This window comes from Lacerta agilis, chromosome 13 (genome assembly GCF_009819535.1).
Source record: "Lacerta agilis isolate rLacAgi1 chromosome 13, rLacAgi1.pri, whole genome shotgun sequence".
NCBI lineage: Eukaryota > Metazoa > Chordata > Lepidosauria > Squamata > Lacertidae > Lacerta > Lacerta agilis.
In genome coordinates, this window is record NC_046324.1 from 52,110,161 (window position 1) to 52,132,795 (window position 22,635).

The window sequence follows — 22,635 nt, forward strand, 5'->3', positions numbered from 1 at the left end:
TGCACTCATTCCCCTGGCAGGCCTGCGCCGCAAGAGGGCCGCTTTGCCCCCCACATTTCTGCCTGGCCCACCCGCCCTCATGCCTGGGGGAAACTGGGGCAGGGCATCCTCTTAGCCTGGCACTGATGCTGTTTCCCTCTCGCTAATCCCAGCGTGGCATGCTGCCGCCACCGCTGAACGGATGCCAGCAAAGCACTTTCGGAGCAGATGGGGGGCCGAGGGCTGGAAGTCAGCCAGGAGCTGCTCTGCCGGAGCCCCCTCTGGCCTGCACAACTGAGGGGGGGGGGCAAGCCGAGCCCCTGGTGCCAGGGCCAAGACCTGCTTCTGCAGTTCCCGCTGCAGCTCTTTTTCTGGTGCCGCTGTGCTTGCCGCAGCCTTCTCGGAGGGACTCCTCCTTCAGCTCCTGCTCCCAGGGGATGCAGCGTGGAACAAAGTGCAGGAGCAGAGCGGCTGCTTGGCATCCAGAAGCCCTTTCCCTTCAGCCTCTCCCGGCCAAGCTCTGGCTCCCTGGGCTCCTCCTGCCTGGCAGAATAGGCAGCAGCAGGCTGCAGGGACCAATGGTCTGACTTGGCAGAAAGCAAACCGATTCCGCACCGAAAACCTGCACAGGAAAAACTCTGCCCAAGGACAAAGGTCCTCTTGCTTGCCTGAGCAAGGGCACAGCCGACCCAGGACTCAGCAAGACCACAAACGCTCCCCTCTTATGTCAAGAGACGCTTCCGGGTACCTAAGGGCTTATTGGGGCAAAGGAGGACTCTCTTTGAAACCCCCACCCCCCATATAACCAGGTCACCAGATTCTCCTTGCCAGTCCGGAGGATTTGAATTTGGGCCTGGGGTGTAAGTGAGCCACGGCCTCTTCATCCTCGAGAGAGCATGTTTGGGGGGGGGGGAGAGAGGGTGTCGAGAGGAGGTGCCTCTGCCCATTGCGTCTCCTTCCTTCCCCCCAAGTGGATGCCACAGGTTTGGTGGCCCAGCCAGGGGCGTCGCTGGGGAGGGGCGGTGGGGGCGGTACGCCCCCAGTGACAGGGTGAGCAGCGGCGGGTGGGGGTGTCAAGCGGCGGCCCCTCCCGCCACTCCCACTCGCCGCCGCTCCCTCCGTCACCCCGGGAGCAGCAGCACACGGATGGGGTGCTTCTGCCGCTTTTTTCGGCGGGGGGGGGGGGCGACCAGTGAGGGGAGTTGTCACGCTTGTCACCCCCTCCTCGCTGGTCACCACCCCCCCGCCGAAAAAACCGCGGGGGGGGGGCGGGGAAAGCCTGGAAAGGAAGCAGAGCAGGCGCGTTTAAGCGCCGCTCTGCTTCTTTTTCCGCTTTCTGCCGCTTTTTTTCGGGCGGGGGGGGGGGGCCGACCAGCGAGGTGGGGGTCGCGCTTGTCACCCCCTCCTCGCTGGTCACCACCCCCCCGCCGAAAAAAGCCTCTGAAAGGGGGAAATCCCCCCTTTCTTTATACATGTGCGTCGTGACGTCATGATGACGTCACGGCGCACGCGTCGTGCCCCTCCCCCAGGGGGTGCCTCTGCGCTGCCGCCGCCCCCAGCAGCGCAGAGGCTAGCGACGCCACTGGGCCCAGCTCATTCTGGCGACCAAATGCAGGAGTCCCAAGACAGACGGAAAACGGAGGTTGTGGACAAGGAACCAGAATTTATTGAAACCACAGTAGCAGCAGCAGCAGCAAGCTGGCCAAGTCCCTGCCTCCTCAGGCACAAGAAGTGGCCCTGCGTGCGAAACCTCCACCATCAAAGTCCAAAGGGAAAACCTTCGAGAAATCCCCGGAGGCGGAAAAGCAGCCCCATTGGCTCCAGTCCTAGCGGTGGGGGGTGGGCTGCCTGGGCAAAGGAGGCTGTGGGGGGCGGGTCTCGGGCCCTTCCCCTTGCAAAGCAGCCACCCTTCTTCCTCCTCTCTGCACCAGGTGGGGCCTTAAGCCAAGGCCGGCAGGGTGGTAAGGCAGGCACCTGGGGAAGAGGGGAGGGAGAGCCCCACCGCTGCCTCCCAGGCTGCTGTCCCTGAGCGCTGCAGGCCAGGGTCCCACAGACCTCTCAAGGCCCCCACCCCCAAGTGACTGGCCCTGGCTCCCTGCCTGTGGAGGCAGCAGAGGGAGGGAGGAGCTGGGCAGCCAAGGGAGTGGGGGCTGCTGACATCAACCCCGGTGAGGTAGGGGGTGCCGAGCCCTCTCCTCCCCCCAGGAGAGTCCATTGGTGGAGGAGCCTTCCAGTGCCAATCAAGGGGCCACATGCTTGCTTGCCCCCCAATCCAGGCCTCCACAAGGACAGGCAGAGGGGGCATTTGCTGCAGGAATCCCTCGGAGAAAGTGCCCTGGGTGCGGGGGAGACCGCCTCTGCCCCCTCCCGCCATGCCAGCCCTGCCCATCGTCAGCCTGGTGGCGGCTCTTCTCTCTGCCGGCCTCGGGTCCTCCGGGGTCGTCCTCTCCCTGCACCCCAGCCCTGCCGGCGCTCACCGGGGGCTGTGGTACCTCAACCGAAGGAAGCGCTCCCGGACGCTCTGCTCGCTGTCCTGCGCCACCTGGTTGAGCCAGATCACGCGGCTGCTGGCGATGGCCTCCTTCAGCTTCCGCTTCGACAGCGTCACCTGCCCAGGAGCCTGCCCTACCTGGGGCCCCGTCAGGAGCACGTAGCAGGCGTGGCGGCTCCGCTCAAAGAGCACCCCTGGAAGGGAAAGAGGGTGAGGGATTGGGGGGTAGGCAGCTGCCACACCAGCAGCAGCCTCCTCCTCCTCCTCTTCGCAGTCGCTCAGCCAGCCTGGGGAGGCCCCCGACTTACCCTCAAAGGCCACGATGTGCTCTGTGCCGTTGCTCGTCTCCAGGAGGACGTTGGGCAAGGCGGGGTGGAACAGGTACAGTTGCTGCTGGGCGCCGTCCCAGGACCCCTGGCGACAAGAGGGAAGAGAGCTGCAGCCCAGGCGCCAGGCAAACTGCGCAGAACAGGCCCCGCCAACAAGACCCCCCCCCCCAGAACACGCGGAGGCAGCGCGTTCCCTGCGTGAAATGTGCGCTGGCGAGGTTGCAGCAATTAGGGAAGGTGATTTTGTTACATGGGGCGGGGGCACTGGGCAACTCTGTGCCAGCGTGACTGTCGCCCCGGGCACACAAAGCCAGATCTGGGGGAAGGCTGGTGTTCTCCTTCTGGGGTAGAGAGGACTTTCATACAATCGCAGTGGAGCCGGGAGGGAGCGCCAAGGCCGTTAGTCCAACGGCATGCAAAGCCCACTCTTTTGCCCAACGTGGGGCTCAAACCCGACGACCGTGGGATTGAGAGTCTCATGCTCTAGCAACAGAGATAGAGATTCCTAAAGGCCAATTGCATTCAGCTTCCCTTCCCCGTCCAAAGCCAGCTAGCAGAAGGAACAGCTTCCCTGCATTCTCTTCCTGCCACAGCATACCGGCCCCCCTGCAGTGAAGGCTGCCTGCCCCCCCCCCCAGCCATCTCCACTCACTGTTCCATTTGCGTCCCTCTGGTACAGGCCCCAGAAGAGGAAGACCGATCTGCGGTCGGCGGTGGACAGGGTGGCCGGCCGCGGGCTGTCAGTGCCCAAGAGCAGCTGCAGGTCAGCCTCCCACTCGATGTTTCCAGAGGTGCCTTCCACGACCATGACCTGCGGAGAGGAGGCCCGCCTCAGAGGGTGCTGCTGCTGCCTTCTCAGGTCCTCGGGGCTCTTCTCAGCAGCCCCTGCCCCCAAGGAGCCCCTGCGGGTGCTCCTGCCACGGGGTGCTGGGCAAGGCAAAGTCTCTCAGCACCCAGAAGCTGCTCCATGGCAGGCCAGGACCAAGCCTAACCATCACACCTGTCTATAACTGGTCAAGTGGACTCTACTTCACCAGAGGTTGTGCCACAACTGATTTGCTCATCTTTAAGGAGCCACCAAAGTCCTGTGGGAGGTGGCATGCCCTTGAGGGGGGTGACACTCTCTGGAGGAGCAGGTACACAACTTGGGGTCCTCCTGGATGCATTGCTGTCACTTGGGGCCTCCTTCAGCTTTGGCTGGTGGCCCAGCCGTGCCCCCACCTGCACTGGGGCAGCCCAACCTCTGTCACCTGTCCTCCTGTAACCTCGAGGTTAGGTTACTGCAATGTGGCACACCTGGGGCTGCCTCTGAAGATGCTTTGGAAACTGGTGCAGAATTCAGGGGCCACAATGCTCACCGGGGCAAGACGGTCTGAGCATGTATTGCCAACCCTGGCCCAACTGCAATGGCTGCCAATCAGTTTTGGGGCCCAATTCAAAGTACTGGTTTAAAAGCCTCCGATACCCCAAGGACTGCCTCTCCCCATATGAACCGACCAAGACCCTGCGATTGTCACCCGAGGCCCTTCTTTCTGTGCCCCACACCCCTACTCCACAAGAGGTCTGGAGGGTGGCAACACAGGGACAATGCTTTTTTTGCGGGCGTCTCCCGTTTGTGGGATGTTCTCCCCAGAAAGTCTTGCCTGGCACCTGCTTCACATATCTTTCGGCACCAGGCAAAAACATTCCTCTATGGCCTTTTTAATGGCCCCCCCCCCCAAAGCATTGTTCTTGCTTGCTATTGTGCTGTGCATTTTTATGATGATGTTGATTTTCTTGTTTATGCCCTGCCCACCTGGCTGGTTTCCCCAGCCACTCTGGGCAGCTTCCAGCAAAATATAAAAGATCATAAAATGCCAGACATTGAAAACTTCCCTGAACAGGGCTGCTCTTTTTTGCTGTAAACCACCCTGTGATCCTCAGATGAAGGCGGCATTTGAATGTAATTGATAAAAGAAACTGATCAGTATCATAAAACTCCCTTGCTTTGCTGCAAGGGACTCCGTGTGGCTCTGGGCCTTTAAACAAACCTTCTTCCTGGAAGAGTCTCTGCTCACAATGAGAACGTCGACCTCGTCTGACCTGTAGGATCCAATCACGGGTTCGCTGCAAGAGGGAGACAAGGAGGAGCTGAACAGGCCCTTCCCAGCAGTCCCGACCGGCACACCGGACCCTTCCCTCCTCCACCCCACCCTTCCATAAAAGGGGGCAGAAATCTTTGGTTAAAAAAGGGAAGTGGAGAAAGGGATTTGTCTCCAAAAAGCTGTGGGGAAGCCCCCCCCCCCCAGTTGCATAAACCCTTCTCTTTCTTTGAGCATTCTGCCTGCGCTCAGAAGCACCGTTGGCAAATTCCTTTGGGCTGCGAAGCCCATCTGTAATTAAGGCAAAACCACCAGCTGGCCTGCCCTCCTTTTCCCTTCTCCCTCCTGTGCGAAATCACAGCTCAGGCTGCTCTCCCTGCACCACTGAGGACGAGGCACAAGCCAGAGTTGGACCCCGCAGGTCATGGCTGTTGGCAGAAGCTGGCACCCCTTACCTGAGGATGTGGGGTGTCTCTGTGACCCACATCGAGCCTAAGCGCTGCCCGTCCACCAGCTCAATCATGTTCGATCTTGAAACCAGAAAATCGGCGCTCGAACTCACAGGCATCTTTGTCAAGTAGCGGATTTCTCCCGTGCTAAACAGGGAGGGACCAAGAGCTCTGGTCACTGCTCAGCTGGGTCTGCAGGGGGCGCTTGCGCCAGCTGACACCAATGAGGGCAAGAGGAGGCTGGCGGGGAGAGACCCACATTGCCCTCCTGACCCCCAGAAGACGGGCTCTTCTGGCGAAGGGAAAGAAGCACCTTCTTCTCTGTAGAACTTACAACAACCATGCGGGGTGGGCCAGTATTTCCATATTACAGGTGGGGGCTTCCCAGTGTTTTTTTCTGGGGGTACGCAGGGGTATGCATACCCCTAAACATTTTGTGAATCTAACGGGAGAAGAAACTAATTTGTATTTTTAAAAATTAGTTTCTTCTCTAGCACGGTGGATCGTCAGTTCCGTTGCTACCCCAGATGGCGGCCTCATTTCATGTCACGGTGTTTTCCGAGTCTCCGACAGAAGCGAGCGCTTGAACTATGAAATAGTGGTTTTCCTGAGTCAAAATGAGAGCACCCCTAAACTTTTTTTTTTTTTTAAAGCACTGGGGCTTCCTAATACAAGGTCACCAACTGAACTGGCGACTTTTCGGCTCACAGCAACACCACCTCTCTCTCTCTCTCAACCCCACTTGCTGCTCTCAGACGCCCCCCTTCCTATGAACAGAGTTCTTCCCAAGTTCCCATCCTGCTTGCTCTCAACGCTCCGCATTCTCCCCAAGCCCCCCAATGGTCAACCCCGCCTCCCAGCCCGCAAGGAAGTGCTACAAGCGGTACCTGAGCAAAGTGATTTGGTGTGTAGCGCCGTCAATCGCCATCTCCCAGAGTGGATCTTGTGTCAGACCAGGGCTGCTGTGGGCAGGAGGGTTGAACGCCATGTGGCATAGCGCTTTCAGAGAGTAGGCGTAAAGGGTCTTTGCTGAGGGAGGAAAGGAGTCGGGTGAGCCAAGCAGCAGTGTCTTTGCCAGACTCCAGAGAGCGTCTCCGGACAGCCCTTCTCCAGAGAGGACTCCGCCCTCGGCAGAGACCTCTGGGCCAAGACAGGGCCTGGATCCGGAGGCGGAAGGACTCACCTGTGTACAGGAGCACATAGTGGGAGCCCGTCGGAGTGACTTGCATGAGGTGGCTGACTCTTCCCTGAACTCTTCCCGGAAGATGCAAGGTCCCAATGGATCCAATCTGGGTGCCGTGTTTCCCCGAATAGAAGTGGACTTGAACCTGCAGAGCAAGCAAAGGCCGTGGGATTTTTGGTCCTGCGGAAGAAGCTGAGCTACCCTGCTGCTGCCACTGCCTGCCCAGTCTTAAAGAGGCTTGCATGGCAACGCTGAAGAAATGCCAAGTTTCCTCACTATAGTTATTTCCCTTGGAGAGGGAGAAGTGGCCCCCCCTTCCCTGGGGGGTGGAGGGGGACACCCCTAGCTGCACCAGCAGGCAAGCTCTCACCTCCTCTCCCGTCTCAGTGAAGACCAAAAGGTCAGAAGTGCCGTCTCCGTTGACATCTGGGATCCTCAGCAACGGACTCAGCACTGTCGAATTAGGCCTGAAGTTGGCAGCCTCCCACCACAGAGTCTGGCCTGAGGAAGAAGCAGGAAGCAAGGGCCTTGTGGGGTAAGGGGAGGAAGGGGATAAAGGACCGCAGTTCCCAGCATTTGGGGGGCCTCTGCCATGGCAGCCAACTCTCACTCCCGGCCACAACTCTGCCTCTCCTTCCCTCTTGCCCACTTTCTGTTTTGGAGCACAGAATATGGGCTAGAGCAGAAATGTCAACAAGACAGGAGCTCCAATGCTCTCCTGGCCTTGGCATAAAAGCGGACTGCAGGCTCTGGCACTCAGTCGCATAGTGGATCTCATGGAATTAGACTAGAGGCCACCCAGTTGCTGATCCCTCCTGTGGCTGATCCAGGCAGCTGGATCTGTGGGTGATCCAGTAGGCAGCTCTCTTGTCTGTCTGAGCAGAATGGAATCTCTCAGTTGCTGCCCAGAGCAAAGCTGCGTTCAGTTAACTTAGCGCCAGCCCACTTGCAGGATGCAAAGGTGTCCCCCCCCCCGTGGGATGGGTGCTCCTCACTCCTTCATGAGAATAGACCCCCCCGGTATGGGAAATGCATCCGGAAGACAAAATGTATTGAGGAGCTAGTGATCTGTCACAGAGCCCTTCCTGCTGCCTCTGTTCCTTTCCCCTCCCTCACTCTTGTTGAGTTTTTTGATGGTGTGAGAACAGTCTTTAACATCCTGGGAACATTGGGGGGGGGGAGGAGCCCCACATGCAGCTGCCTTAATCAGCTGTGGAGGATAATGCTGGGAACCTTCTTTGATGTTGGACATTGTTTTGAGAAAGTGAGGCATTGGGAGGGGGTGGCTATCTATAAAATTGGACAGTTTGGGCAGAGTTTCTCTGAAGCTTGTGCACGGACTGATCGGCTGCAGGGCCGTGCAAACTGAGGCTACCTGGGGGAGTCGCCTCACTGCTTCTTGGGGGCTCCCAAGTGGCAGACTGAAGTATTGATACATTGCTTGCTGTTTTGGAATATAATTTTTAATCTTCTTGCTCGCCTACAGGTGAAACTCGAAAAATTTGAATATTGTGGAAAGGTTCATTTCTTTCAGTAATTCAACTTAAAAAGTGAAACTAATATATGAGATAAGACTCATGACATGCAAAATGAGATATTTCAAGCCTTTATTTGTTATTATTGTGATGATTATGGCATACAGCTGATGAGAACCCCAAATTAACAATCTCAACTTGGGGGTTTTCATCAACTGTATGCCATAATCATCACAATTATAACAAAGGCTTGACATATCTTGCTTTGTATGTCACGAGTCTATCTCATATATTAAACTTCAGTAGCTAATGAAAACAATTGCTTACATAAATGGGCTTTTCCACGATATTCTAATTTTTCGAGTTTCACCTGTATTTCGTATTGCTCATGAATCTCGTTTTAAAAGAACCACCTTGCCTTTGGCAAGACACCCCCCCCCCAACCCCCTCGTCGCATCAGGAAGGTTGCCTGCATGCCTCTTGCCGTGACGCTCTGGGCAAGGGACTGCTGGACACCTGCCTACCTGTCTCCAGGTCGATGGCTGCCAGGATGTCTGGCTCCCCTACAATGAGGCAGGCTGGGGTGTGCTCGTGCTCCCCGGAGCAGTCCATCAGCAGGAGCTCTTGGGCGACAGGCCACTGCCAGAGCGTGCTGCCGTTGGTGCCCGAATGAGCGGCCAGGAAGGCACAGGGGGAGGTCAAGCCTGGAGGAAGAGAAGCAGCCCATTCAGCCCCGACGGCCTCCTCCCCTCTCTCCCCCAAGGAGCAGCCTCTGCAGAGCAGCACCCACTCGAGACGCAGGAACCCTCACCTTGGCTGGAGCAAGAGCTGTTTGTGCCGTTGCTGCCGGCACTGACAGCCTTGAAGGCAAAGAGGACATCCTGGACCCGGTCCTTGTTGACGTCCCGCGTGGCCAGGAACGCGTAGGTTGCTGCAAAGAGGCCAGAATGGGCAGCTTCAGCAATGGGCCGCAAGCACCCGTGGGCCCCCAGGAGCGGCTGCAGCCCCTGCGCTCACCTGCGTCCTCGTAGGTTCTGCTCCACATCCTTTGGGAAATGGGCCTCACAGGGCATGGGATGATAAAGGAGAAGGCAAACACCACCGTGAGGCACAGGAAGAGGGAGAGGAAGAAGGCTGCTGTGCGCCACTGCGAGAGCCGCTTGAGCTTCTTGGGGGCCACTTCCTTCTGCGTGCAGTTGGCCAGGCCCTCGGGACCTTTGCCCTCATCGTTCTTGAGCGGGTGGATCTCGGCTTCCAGATCTTTGCTCTCCATCCTAGCTGACTCTTTGGGGAAGGGGCTCAGATCCTGCAGCACACAAGGGAGCCTGGATCAGGACAACCAAATGCCGCCCTGGCCCAGACCCACAGCGGCCAAACCAACGCCTGCGGGAAGCCTGCAAGCAGGACAACAGCCCTCTTGCCTTCCCCAGCAAACAGCATTCAGAGCAGTGCTTTCATTGCTACAGTTTGTGGGCACAGTTGCTTTTTAAAATGTGCAATTTCTTTATAAATTATTGTTTTTTTCTCTATGTTTTAAGCGAGTCCTATTTTTTCCTGCAAGTAATACTAATAATTAATAATTATAGACCTTACAGCGACTCGACTTCTGCATTTTTCGACTTCCGAATGACCTCCAGGAGCAAAAAAATGGCCGCCGCTTCCGAAATTTTTGACTTCCGAAGTGAAAGCGGCGGCACGATACGACTTATGAAGATTTCAATGCGCTTTTTTCGACGTACAAATTTCCCCCCCCGTTCCGACATGGCGGCTTTGACTTGCGAAGATTTCGACTTACGAGCACGCCTTCGGAATGGATTAACTTCGTAAGTTGAGGTACCACTGTGTATGGGTTGAAATAGTTATAGGTAGGTGTTGGTCTGCCGCAGTGGAAACAAAATAAAAAAAATCCATCCAGTAGCACTTTAGAGACCAACTAAGTTTGTTATTGGTATGAGCTTTTGTGTGCATGCACACTTCTTCAGATACTGGTATCTGAAGAGTTGAAATAATTAATGATATAATATATAATAATTAATAATGAACAATGTTGAAATCATTAATAATAGTCACCATAGCAACATTAGTAATAATAATAATAATAATTAATAATGATGTCTCTGATGCTACAAGCGGCTCAGGGTCCTGCCTCGCAGCCCCCAGCAGCGTCCTTCTCCTCCAGGAACGGGCCTTATCCTCTTTGCCACCGACGGAGCCCCCGGATCGGGACCGCGGAGGCCTCGAGGGGCGTCCCGGGCTGGGAAGCAGGAGAGCGAGGCGGAGGAGGCAGGCTCCCTGCGCGGGGTGGGAATTCCTCCGCCTCCGGCTCCGCTTGCCCGGCCTGCAGGCGCTTCGGACTACGACTCCCACCAGCCCCCTCCGGGGTCGCCCTGCCGGGGCTGCTGGGAGCTGTAGTCCGGAGCCCCGGAAGGCGGAAGGGGCACCCGTGCGGAGCCCGGCCCGGAGCCCCTCGGCAGCCCCGACGGCGCCCTCCCTCCGCCTCGACGCCCGGGGGTCCTTCCAGCGCCCCTTGCCCCCCTCCTGGCGGCGCTCTGCACATGCCCAGGGGCAGGGTCGCCTTCGAGGCCTACCTCGGGGGCGCAGGCGCTCCTTCCGACCGGTCCGGCCGAAGGGCGGGGCCTGGCGAGCGCCGGAAGAGCGCATGCGCCAAGTGCCGCCTCGCTCCGGAGCCCGGCGAGGAGGCGGGGCTGAGGCGCATCGACGTCACGGGAGCGCCGGCAACGTCTCGCGTGACGCTATTCCCGCGCCGGAAGCCTGGTCGGCGTGAGGGGAGTCGCGATGGCGAGGCTGGAGGTGCTGCGCGGCGGGCGATGCCTCCTCCGCCTCCTGGTCCGCCCGGGAGCGGCGGCGGCGGCGGGAGCAGGTGAGGGAGGCCGGGCCCTGGCGAGGCCCCAGGAGGCGGCGGCGGCGGCGGCGGCGGCTGCTGCTTCCCTCAGCGCCGCGTGACCCTCTGACCCCGCAGGCCGCGCGATGCCCGTCCCCGGCGCGGATCTGGCCCGCGTAGCCCCGGGGGCGGCGTTACAAGAAAAAGACGTCTAATTCAGGGGGTGCCAAGCTTTTTTTGGCTAGGCCCCACCTAAGCATCTCTCAAACCCTGATCCCCGCCCCCCCCCGTGACATATAATTATTATTATTATTCAAAAAGCGAGCTCCTATTCACGTGGCGGAAGCCTGAAAGGCCATTCACTGTTAATAACACATTCTCGAATTGCCCCTCTTAAAAATCAAATTGCCCCACGTTGGGAACCACAGTTCAAATTCCCTTATGGCAGTGATGTCCCAACTTCCAAGACACTGCGATCTGTCCCCACTAAAAACAAAAAACCTGGCAGTGATCTACCCATTGTTGTTGAGCCTTTTTGGTGGAGGAATCCATTAGGATCACGCGATCGACCAGGGGCACCCCACGACCAACATCTTCTCTACATGCCTGCCTTATGGGGTGTCTAGAGTCCCTCAGGAGAGAATGCAGAGGCCAACCAGAGTATATTGGCTAGTAACCCCCCCAGACATCATAAATACATCATAGAAGGAGGCGGTTTCCAGCCGAGATTTGAGTGTGTTGCTTCTCTCCTGTCTGCCAGGATACCTGATAATGCCTTACTTGACTGCATGTTCCGGGTAGCCTGGCCATTCCTTTGAGATCATAAATACTATAGTTCCTGAATCTCTTACGCATATTGATAACTTTGCTCAGCTTAACAGATACTTGCTGGACTGTATTTTTCCTATTTCCTTCCTCCTTGCAGAGAAGTATTTGAGGTCAATTTGGGAGAGTCAAAATGGCTTCAGGATTGCTCTCCTGTACTATTTCAGACATGTGGATTATATACTCGCCTATGTGCATTTGCCTTGTACATTTTTGAACATTTATTCTATATTGGAGACCTTAGAATTCTTATAACAGTGGGTAGCATCTGCTAAAGCTTTGCATTCAGAAGGGTCCCTGGCCCACCACCCAATGCTTCTTCCGTTTCAGGTCCAAGGGCCGCACTCCTACCCCGACCGGCCCCTCCGCTGCTGCCTCCAGGGCTGAGCTGGGTGTCCAGGAAGAGCTACAGCTCGCAAGCTGCTCAGAGTGACGAGGAGGCCCCTCCGCTGCACCGACTGACCAGCAACCCCGAGGCAGTCCCAGGTCAGGCTCCCCCTCCCCTGGAGGCAAGCCACTCCCTGTCCTGGGCCCTGCTGTGGGGGGCAAAGGGGCAGTCCTTTGCCAAGAGCAGTAGCAGCCCTTTCCTCTCCCTCATCTCCATCTTGCAGGTTCTGCCTCCAGGCATGAGTTTCAAGCAGAGACCAAGGAGCTGCTGGATATCGTGGCCCGCTCTCTCTACTCGGAGAAGGAGGTAGGCTGGCCACTCCTGCCCTGGGGCATCCCAAGGGTCCTTTTGTCTGCTGAGCTGGCTTGACCCTAATTACTTGTTGGAGGATTCTGGGCCCTGGTAGTGACTGCCCACCTTAATTTGAAGCAACTTACCAAATGCAGACATTTGGAGGGCATCACTGCACCCCTTCTGCAGTGGGCTGATTAGTTGGTGGATAGCAGGTGCGCTGCGTTACAGACTCAACCCTCCTCTCACCTCAGTTGGGAAGCAGTCCTTGTACCTCTTAGGGTATATGGCTGATATAACGCTTTGCCCAACATGTCTTTCCTCAAAGCTGCACACTCCGCAGTCCGTGGAGCTTCCCTGAAACCCTCCAACTCTTGGGAACTGCAAGGACCAGAACAGGTTCCCAGGAAAGTCAGGTCAGATTGGGGCGGTAGTGCAGTGTGCTTGCAAATCCAGGGTAGCTCCAACAAACTTGTCATGTTGGTGACACACTTTTTAGACGTGCAGCATTTCATGACAGTGCATGAGTGTAGGGAACATTCACGTGACATACCTGCTGCTGCTGCTTCTTCTTTGGTAATCACTAGTAGCTGAGTAAGATTGTCTTCCATAAACATGGTTTTAACAATGAGTCCGTGACTGTGGAGGCCAATTCTGGATCCACACGTCCTTCCACAGTGGGGACATAGATTTCCGGGCAGGAGTTGATCACGGTGTGGATTTGTCAAGCGCACCTTCCTCTTAACACGTTTCTCCCTTGCGTCCTGAGTTCGAGTGTCTTCAAAGACCATGACGCCTGTGGCTCCAACTGGAGCGCTTGCAGGCAAGGTTTCCCAATTGTTGGTGTTCATACTACATTTTTAAAGATTTGCCTAGAGACAGTCTTTAAACCTCTTTTGTTGACCACCAGCATTACTGCAGCTGACACACTAACATGTCACGACACACAGTTTGGAAAGCTCTGCTCCAGAGGATGCCTGCTGCTAGGGTGTGTGGAGTCTACTCTGTCTTTGGCTAGTGGGGGTGGAAGGCATGATGCCCTTCCATCTGGGATGGGGTGCTGCTCCACACTCGAGAGCCACTGCCCTGCTGTCTCTGTGGTGCCCATTTGCATCAGTGTGGCCTCTCCCTGCAGGTGTTTATCCGAGAGCTGATCTCCAACTGCAGTGATGCTTTAGAAAAATTGCGCCACAAGCTGATGTCCAAGGGGGAGATCCTGCCAGAACTGGAAATCCACCTTGAAACAGACTCCAAAGAAGGAACCATCACCATCCAGGTACTGCTGCTGGGAGGATGCCTTGTGCCAGAACTCCCCTGACTTCTTCAGCTATCTCTATTTGTTCCTATTCCTTGGCTAGGGCTACCAAGGAAGGTCTCTGGATCGGAGAGATTTTGCTGCCTGTGGCCCAACGGGGATTGGTGTGGTGATTCTGCCTAGCTTGAGATGTGGCCTTGGCCACAGCTACCCAATGAGCTTGGTGTCTGGTGGGATTTGGCCCTCACTTAACTTCTGACCTTGGCACTGGGCCCCATAGACCAACCTTCTGGTGCTTTGCTCAGATCAGAGCTGATCTTTCATAAACAGCTAGAAACAACACTCTTGCCCGAGTCTGTGCAGATGAGGGAGCATTGCCCTCCCTATCCCAAAGTGGGTGCCAGGACGTGACACAGATGTCTTTGCCATTCTCTTCCCTGCAGGACACAGGCATCGGGATGACCCAGGAGGAGCTAATCTCTAATCTTGGGACCATCGCCAGGTCTGGCTCTAAGGTAATGGGGCAGGAGGGTTTCGGACAGTGGGTGCAGGCTCTGGGCTCAGCTGGACTTGCCGCTGTTCCCGGGCGGAGCGATCCCTGAGTCTACAAGGAGAGGGGGCACTGGCTTCTGGCACGTTTGTGACCCACCTTTGAGTTGTTGGGAAGTAGCTGTCGTGGCAGCCTGGCTGCAAGCAAGGGGCTTTGTGTTCACAGGCCTTCCTGGACACGTTGCGGAACCAGGCAGAAGCCGGCAGCAGGATCATTGGCCAGTTTGGAGTGGGCTTCTACTCGGCCTTCATGGTGGCGGATCGGGTGGAAGTTTTCTCACAGTCAGCAGAGCCAGGCAGCCCTGGGTATTGTTGGCACTCGGATGGGTAAGTGGTTCTCTGGAGGGACCTGGGCAAGACTAGGGGCCAGGCAGGAGGAAGTGCAGGTTGGCGGCAGAAATCTTGGATATATTTTTTATTGAAATCAGATTTTTAAATTGGATTTTTAAAATGAAATGCTTTTGGAGGATTTTTTTTTCTAAAGATAGTGTTCCATTTAAGTTACATTATAGTCCAAAGACTATTCATCAGGAAATAAGGGTTTGTTTTAAGTTTCTCATGTGTGCTAAAACTCAGTCTAGGTTTTGTTTGTTTTTTTAAAAATGGTTTAACCACATCAGTTAACAAACACAGAAACATATGCCATAATGTTATTGCTTTAGTTAAATAAATTGTTTAAATTGTTATTAAGGAAATGTTTTTTTAATCCTAGTTCTGGGACATTTGAGATCTTGGAAGCCTCTGGAGTTCAAACAGGGACGAAAATAATTCTCCACCTCAAGGAAGACTGCAAGGAGTTTGCCAACGAGGAACGTGTCAAAGGTGATCACCCTGCACCTGGGTGGGGTTCCCCAGGGCGGCTTTGTGGGGGTTGGCTTGGGGAGTGGGGTGGGGTGGGGTGGGAGAAAGGCTCTGCACCTGGAAGCTCCCAGTTTCGGTCCAGAGGCTTTCCTGTGAGGACCAAGACTCCAAAGAGCCGTCACCAAAAGCGAGCATTTATTGGCTCAAGTTGGACCATTGTCATGGCATAGATTTGCTGTCACTGGCTTCTAGGCTTGTTAACTGCCAGGTTGAGAAGCGGAGGCTGGGGGGCCTTTCTGACCCCTTCTGGCCCTCCATATGCAACATGTCTGCGGTGGACCTCAATGAGCTCGCGGTTCTGCCTTCCAGGATCTCTGCAGCATCCAGCCCTGCCTTGCCTTTCCTAGTGGGCTGCTGTGGGCTGGTCCACCATGGGTGGGTGGGCCAGTGGGCACCTCTGGAGTTTGGGTGTCCCGGGCAGGGCTGCTGACCAAGGTTGATCATCAAACCCCTTCCTTCCTTCCGCTAGAGGTCATCACAAAGTACAGCAACTTTGTTGGCTACCCCCTCTTCCTCAACGGTCGACGTGTCAACGCCATGCAGGTAAGGCGGCTGCAGACTTGTGCTGCTTGGGCCCCAAACATGCAGAAGCCTCAAGGTCCTGTTCCTTCCTGCTCAGAACAAGGTGCTGGTTAGGAAGAGCCTGCCCTTAGGAAAGGCTCTGGGCCACCCTGGGCTTTGTGGGGGTCCTGTGCAAGTGGCTCAGAGGAGCAGCCCCCTCTCTGGAGCACAGGGGCAGCGTTTGCTCTCTCCTGTGATTTGGCAAAAGGACAATGGAGGATCCTTCTCACGTGCTTCTCAATGCTGGGTCCTCTTCCCGTGGCCTTTTAATTTTAAGGTGGGGTAGTGGCTTGGAGAAGGTTGCCAATGCCCTCCTAGTCCCATGCTTGGTCCGCTTTGGGGGCAGGAGCAGAATGATTTGGGGCTCCTCTTTGCTGGCCTGCCTGGAGCCAGGGGTTTTTGGCTTGCCTCTGTACCAAACTCCTTCTGGCAGCAATGGCATTGGCTGTCCCTTGCGCCCTCTGAACGCCTCAGCAGCCTCCACCCGGCCTTGGTGGGAGCTGAGCCCCCCCTCCCGTCCCCCCTCCCTCTGTGCAGGCCCTCTGGACCCTGGAGCCAAAGGACATTGGGGACTGGCAGCACAAGGAGTTCTACCGCTTCATCGCTCAGGCCTACGACGAGCCGCGCTACGTCCTGCATTACAAGACAGACGCGCCTCTCAATATCCGCAGCATCTTCTACGTCCCGGAGGCGGTGAGGGCCTTGGGGGTACCCCCACTGCCTTCCAGAGGCACTGAGGGGTGGTCTGCAGGAGGAGGGCAGCCCCACGCCAGGAGGGAGGTTGAGCCGGGTCCCTCCTGCCTGGCAGAACATCCATTTTCAACCTGGGCAACCCAGTCAGGTGGGTGGGGTAGAAATAATGACGTCATTATTATGACTTCCTGCGCTTCTAGAAACCCTCCATGTTTGACGTCAGCCGGGAGCTGGGCTCCAGCGTCGCTCTCTACAGCCGCAAGGTCCTCATCCTGACCAAAGCCGCAGACATCTTGCCAAAATGGCTCCGCTTCCTGAAAGGTAGCCGCCCTCCCCTTTGCAGGTGCCCTGGGGCAGGCAGGGGGGTTGCTTCTGGGCCACAGCTCCCCCTTGCCCCCTCCTCCCCTGATGCTGGCCCTCGCTCTGTTTGGTGCAGGAGTCGTGGACAGCGAAGATCTCCCTCTGAACCTCAGCCGGGAGCTGCTCCAGGAGAGCGCACTTGTCAGGTGAGCTACCTGCAGGCCGTGTCCGTGGGTGCACCTGCCCGCCCTCCCGCCCTGGGCCTTTCCGAGAAGCGATTCTGCCATGGCCTCCAAGGGGGCGTGTGGGGCTCCGCTCGCTGATCCGCCTCCCCCCAAGGCAGGCTGCTCTGACTGGCAGTGGCCCTTTTTTATTTTGACAAAGTAATAATAAAGAATAAGAATAAAAATGTGCACCCCACCACTGAGACCATTCCCTTGTAACTATCCAACCTCCCAAAATTTCAACACCTCTTGCGATGGTTTGATCCCTTTCTGTTTTAACAGTACAAATTCTACAAACACCCTCCATATCTCCTTAGAGTCATTTCTCCTGCATATTCCCCATCTTGCCTTAATGGCACATGTTAATTTATCATTAACAGCTATATCCCACACCTCTTTATACCATTCTTTTATTTTATATTCTGCTTGCCCCTTCCACTTCCTAGCTATCATAATTTGTTCAGCTGTCAATAAATTGGTGAGCAAGTCCTTCAGAGCCTGCGAATCTTCCACCCCATCGTAAACTGATAACAGTGCTACCTCTGGACTTTCGGTCAGCTTTAACCCAGTGATTTCTGTTATCTCCTTAGACACCCTTTGCCAGAAAAATTGGGTCCCCCTTTTCCACTTGCTCCTTTGGGCTGGGCCCTGGCACCTTCTCCTGCTGGCCTGCTGCCTTCTTGGTCACCAGGGGGCAGGGATTGGGGCCCTCCCGGTGTTGCTGCAACTCCTGCTCCCATCAGCCCTGGCACCTGTTGTGGCTAATGCCAGGAGTTGGGATCCCGCAAAAACCAACAGACAATCATCATTTCATTCATTCAATGATAAAAAACAAAAGGAATAAGATCGAGCATATCTTGAAGAAAAAAAAAATGGGGATGTAATAATTTAACCATGGCCAAAAAGCTCCAGCAACTCTAACTCTACAGGTTTAGCCTTTGCCAGAGTGATGAACGTTAGAGTTGCTGGAGCTTTTTAGCCATGGTTAAATTTAGTTATTCTGCATTTCTGTTGATGAAGTTCGTTCCTTTGAAGAAATTGTACCAGTGAAACGGGGAGACCTCAAGCTTGCCACCCGCCGGAGGACAGACGAGGACGTTTGAGAGACTTTGCTGTACGCACCATATCTATGGTCATTCATTGTACAATCACTCTACAGCACATAGTATTGCATATGGAACTTTGCACTTTAAGAGTTGATTATATTTGGAAAGTATGCCATAGGCTACGCCTTTACTTGTAGATATGTGTTAAGTTTTGCCATTTTCCGTCAATTTCAAGGAGTTGGCTTCCCAGCAGGCGGAGGTGCGATTGGTCAAAATGCTTGTGGGAGGCTTCTTGGTCACAGAGCAACGCTGACTTCACTTAGATTGCACACGGCACCTAGGCAAATCTTTTGGTGAAGGGGGGAAAGAATAGAACCCCCCCCCCCCAGCCAGAGGTGCTTCAGCCCGTCACTTTCTGCACTCTTTCCTCCGCTGCTGCCTCTCCTGCCCCTCTTTTGATCTTTGGGGCTTCCAGGCACTTATCTCTTCCCACCCCCCCACGGTCTGTCGTCCTGCAGGAAGCTCCGGGGAGTCTTGCAGCAGAGGCTGATCAAGTTCTTCATTGAGCAGAGCAAGAAGGACCCTGAGAAGTATGCCAAGTTCTTCGAGGACTACGGGCTCTTCATGCGAGAAGGGATTGTCACAATCGCCGAGCAGGATGTCAAGGTGTGTTGGGGGACAGCTGGTGGGTGGGGTTTTTTCCTTGCCAACTTTCCAGAGGGAGGTGGGAAACCGGGTGTGATGCCACCTACTTCATAAAACTGGATTGTAAAACACACCCTCCAAGTGGTTTACTTGGGCAATGGATGCCCTGGCAAGGGGCCTGCCTCCTTTGCCCTTGGTGACTGGCGGGACTCTCCTTCGCAGGAAGACATAGCCAAGCTGCTTCGCTACGAGTCCTCGGCGCTGCCCGCTGGCCAGCTGACCAGCCTCTCGGACTATGCCGGCCGCATGCAGGCCGGCAGCCGGAACATCTACTACCTGTGCTCTCCCAACCGCCACCTGGCCGAGCACTCGCCCTACTACGAAGCCATGAAGAAGAAGGACGTGGAGGTGAGCAGGAGAGCAAAGGGGGGCCTGTGGGAGCCCCTTTCCCAGCACACGCTCTGGGGTTGGGCACCGGGAGCAGAGCAGGAAGCCCTGTGCCCGGGGGGTGGGCACTCTCCCTTTCCTTGGAACTGAGGACCCCCCCCCCCCCCAATTTGGGCCCCGCAGGTGCTCTTCTGCTACGAGCAGTTTGACGAACTGACCCTCCTGCACCTCCGGGAGTTTGACAAGAAGAAGCTGATGTCTGTGGAGACGGATATCGTCGTCGACCACTACAAGGAGGAGAAGTTTGAGGAGAAGCACCCAGGTGGGCTTCTGCTGTGGGGCGGCAAGAGGGCGTGAGCCCTTTTCAAGCAGAGTTGGCTGCCTAGCTTGGAGGAGGTGGGGGATCGCCCATCTTGGAGGGGTGGGAATGTCAGAAAAACACTCGGGGGGGGGGGACGGCAAACTCCCCAAGACTCCGGAGTGTTCTCCCAGTGGCCCTCTCTGGCTGGAATCCCCATCAGACCAGAGCACCATTAATCTGTGACCCTTCTCTCATGAAAAGAGCACACAGGTCTTTCAGCATCAAGCAGTAAGAAGAAAGACTTATCTGTAGGTCTAAACTACTTTATTTACAGTCTTTAGGTCTAAACTACTTTATTTACAGTCTTGTATACAAAGACTTCATAATCACGTCTGTGTTCTGCGAACACACAAAAGCAAAACTAAAACACAATAACGCTACACAGAAGGCAGAGATAAAGCAGACTTCATTTCCCACACTCTCACTCAGACACTCATGTGAATTCTACCAAACATACTATCGTAACAATTCTGCTGTAGCAGCAGAGGAAAGATAAAAATCCCAGGAGGCGTTCTAGAGGCACTCCCCACCCTCTCAGAATGGACTTTGTGGCTGTGACTGAGGGGTTTCTCTCCTCTCCCCCCACCCTGATCCATTCCACTGTGTTCCTCCTCCTCCTCCTGCAGCAGAAGAGTCTCTGAGCGCCTCGGTTGCAGAGGAGCTCCTGGCCTGGATGAGGAATGCACTTGGCCCACGGGTTGCTGCCATCAAGGTGAGGGTCCGGGGGGGGCAGCGGGGGGCAGGCAAGTAATAATTATAATAATTTTCTTATTTATACCCTGCCCATCTGGCTGGGTATCCCCAGCCACTCTGGGCAGCTTACAGCACATAAAACATCAGACACAAAACATTTCTTGATACAGGGCTGCCTTCAGATGTCTTCTAAAAGTCAGATAGTTGTTTATTTCCTTGACATCTGATGGGAGGGAGTTCCACAGGGCGGGCGCCACCACCAAGAAGGCCCTCTGCCTGGTTCCCTGTAACCTCGCTTCTTGCAGGGAGGGAACTGCCAGAAGGCCCTCAGCTTGACCTAAGTGTCTGGGCTGAACGATGGGGGGTGGAGACCAGGGCCGTTTAGGGCTTTCAAGGTCAGCACCAACACTTTGAATTGTGCTTGGAAACTTACTGGGAGCCAATGTAGGTCTTTCAAGACCAGTGTTATGTGGTCTCGGCGGCTGCTCCCAGTCACCAGTCTGGCTACCGCATTCTGGATTAGTTTTATTTCCTGCGTCACCTTCAAAGGTAGCCCCACATAGAGCGCATGCAGTAGTCCAAGCAGGAGATAACCAGAGAATGCACCACTCTGGCATGAGTGGGAGGCCTGAGTTTGCTCACAATCTAGGGTGAACATTTTGGCCACTTGAGGCCTTGGGTCTTGGGAAGCCCCCTGGCTGGGCCTGGCAGGACTTTGGGCTTCAAACGAGGCCTTTCCAGGAACGGGCGCCGCTGGGAACTCTTTCTGCAGCCACATTGTGACGTGTCAGGATGGTGATGACTGTTGGTGTGAAGGGCTGAGAGCGGCTGTGGGGGATCTGGGCAACCCATGTGCCGGCCTGCTGTTTCCTCTCAGCAGCGGGGGGGGGGGGGTTGCTTCCTGGGACCTGGTGGGGAGGCAGATGGGCTGCTTGGCCCTGGACCTCAACCCCCTCCTTCCTGCTGCCCTACAGGTGACTCCCCGCCTGGAGTTGCACCCGGCCATGATCACGGTGCTGGAGATGGGTGCTGCCCGCCACTTCCTCCGGATGCAGCAGCTGGCCAAGACCACGAGGAGCGAGCCCAGATCCTTCAGCCCACGCTGGAGATCAATACCGGGTATGGGGGTGGGCAGGGGACAGGCAGAGCTGGACCTGGGGAAGGGGGGATCCGAAGGCATCTGCCTTCCAGCAGGTGCTGGTCAAGGTACCCATGGACTGCCTCCAGCCCTGGACGTGATGCCCTGGGGACTGCATTGTCGCCCGCACACCTGCTTTTGGACGCCTCCCTTTGGGGCCTCTGCAAGGGCTCTCCTTGGGGAGGGCAGAGGGGCTGGGCACAGGTGGAGAGGAGGCTTTGGGGAAGGAAGCCCCATGCGTTCTGCCCTGCTGCAGCACTCAAGCCGCCCCTTCGTCTTCCCTTGCTAGGCATGCTCTGATCAAGAAGCTCAACCAGCTCCGCTCCAGCCAGCCTGATCTGGCCCATATGCTGCTTGACCAGGTGAGCTACAGCTTCTGCTTCCGCCTTGATACACTCGGAAGCAGCCTAGGCACACAGAGGGGCACATGGACTCAGGAGAGCAGTGGGAAGGGTGGGGGAGGCTTCCAGTGCCTTTGCAATGTCTGGAGCTGGGACAGCTGGCACCTGCAGCCTCCACAAGCAGGGAAAATGTAACCCCACCCCCACCCCACGTGGATTCCCTGGGGCCTCTCTGAGAGCCTTCGAAGGGTGGGCAGAAGAATCATAGAATTATAGAGTTGGAAGGGGCCAAGCGGGTCATGTAGTCCAACCCCCTAGGAGAGCGGCTGCTGAGGGAAATGGGCCTTCCCATCTCTGACCATTGGTGCTCCTGCCATACCCTGGGACACAGGAAGCGAAGTAGCCCCACTCTACCCCAAACCCGCTTCATTGTTCCTTCCTTCGCTGGCAGATCTACGACAACGCCATGATAGCAGCAGGCCTGAACGATGACCCACGGCCGATGGTGAACCGGCTGAACGAGCTCCTTGCCAAAGCCCTGGAGAAGCACTGAGTCTCCTGCCTGGAGCAGAGCTGGGACAGTCCTGCCTGTCTTCAGAGGGGTGCTGGGCCTGGCTTGCCTGCTCTTTTGGCAAGCTCTTGGCCTGGGCTCCCACATCCGGATCTTGGCCCGTGGAAAGAGCAGAGGGGCCAGTGTTGAGCCACCGGAGCCTTGTCCTTTATTCAAAACGTGTGTTTGCGCAGCTGGCTGTCAGGGTGTGCATTTCTGGACTTTCCTGAAGGCTGCGTGTGTTTGCAGTACCTCTAAGTAAATACTTTTCAACCCCCAGTTCTGAAATTATTGCCCTGCTTTGATTCTGAGCCTGTCTTTGGGTGGGTGGTTCTTGGATCCCTTCTGCAGTGCACATGGGAAGAGAGTGGCTCCGCACTCTTCACAAAACGTACTGGCAGTTAGGACCAAGTGCTTCTAAGCATGTGCAGAGCTCCCCCCCCCCCCATGGCAGGTGTAAGGAACAGATCTTTTCCTGCAACAGTGAGTTCTGCAGGCTTAGGTTGGAAGGTCAAACTAGACTACAGCCAAGAAATTGAAGCAAAGCAGCGGCCAAGAGGCCTGATCTTTATTGTTGCAAGGCTCCCAGCTACAACATAGAAGCAGAGAGAACCCCCCGATCAATGGGTTACATCTGTATTTCAAAGTTTCCCATAATACATCTCAGAGTGCATCATCAAGACATCATAGATATGTCA

General features: G+C 55.8%; 2 protein-coding genes across 2 annotated transcripts; one reads left to right on the top strand and one right to left on the bottom strand.

Annotated features, from left to right (window-relative positions):
• Positions 1-1,622: 1,622 nt before the first annotated feature.
• Positions 1,623-10,647, bottom strand: FAM234A (family with sequence similarity 234 member A). The gene is made up of 12 exons (XM_033166748.1): positions 10,576-10,647; positions 9,005-9,293; positions 8,799-8,918; positions 8,512-8,691; positions 6,883-7,013; positions 6,513-6,657; positions 6,217-6,358; positions 5,336-5,476; positions 4,830-4,905; positions 3,452-3,610; positions 2,779-2,884; positions 1,623-2,664 (listed from the first exon to the last, which is right to left on the bottom strand). Exons 2-12 carry the CDS (start codon positions 9,258-9,260, stop codon positions 2,453-2,455), a joined length of 1,668 nt encoding a protein of 555 aa, XP_033022639.1. The 5' UTR covers positions 9,261-9,293; positions 10,576-10,647; the 3' UTR covers positions 1,623-2,452.
• A 97-nt stretch (positions 10,648-10,744) lies between these two features.
• On the top strand, positions 10,745-22,113 carry TRAP1 (TNF receptor associated protein 1). The gene is given in 19 exon segments (XM_033166747.1): positions 10,745-10,868; positions 11,985-12,140; positions 12,266-12,348; positions 13,469-13,609; positions 14,032-14,103; positions 14,304-14,464; positions 14,850-14,959; positions 15,468-15,541; positions 16,097-16,252; positions 16,453-16,573; positions 16,689-16,758; positions 18,341-18,488; positions 18,690-18,875; positions 19,038-19,176; positions 19,842-19,927; positions 20,883-20,976; positions 20,979-21,027; positions 21,336-21,408; positions 21,839-22,113. Coding segments are annotated over 19 exon segments (2,106 nt in total). The 5' UTR covers positions 10,745-10,783; the 3' UTR covers positions 21,941-22,113.
• Positions 22,114-22,635: the final 522 nt, after the last annotated feature.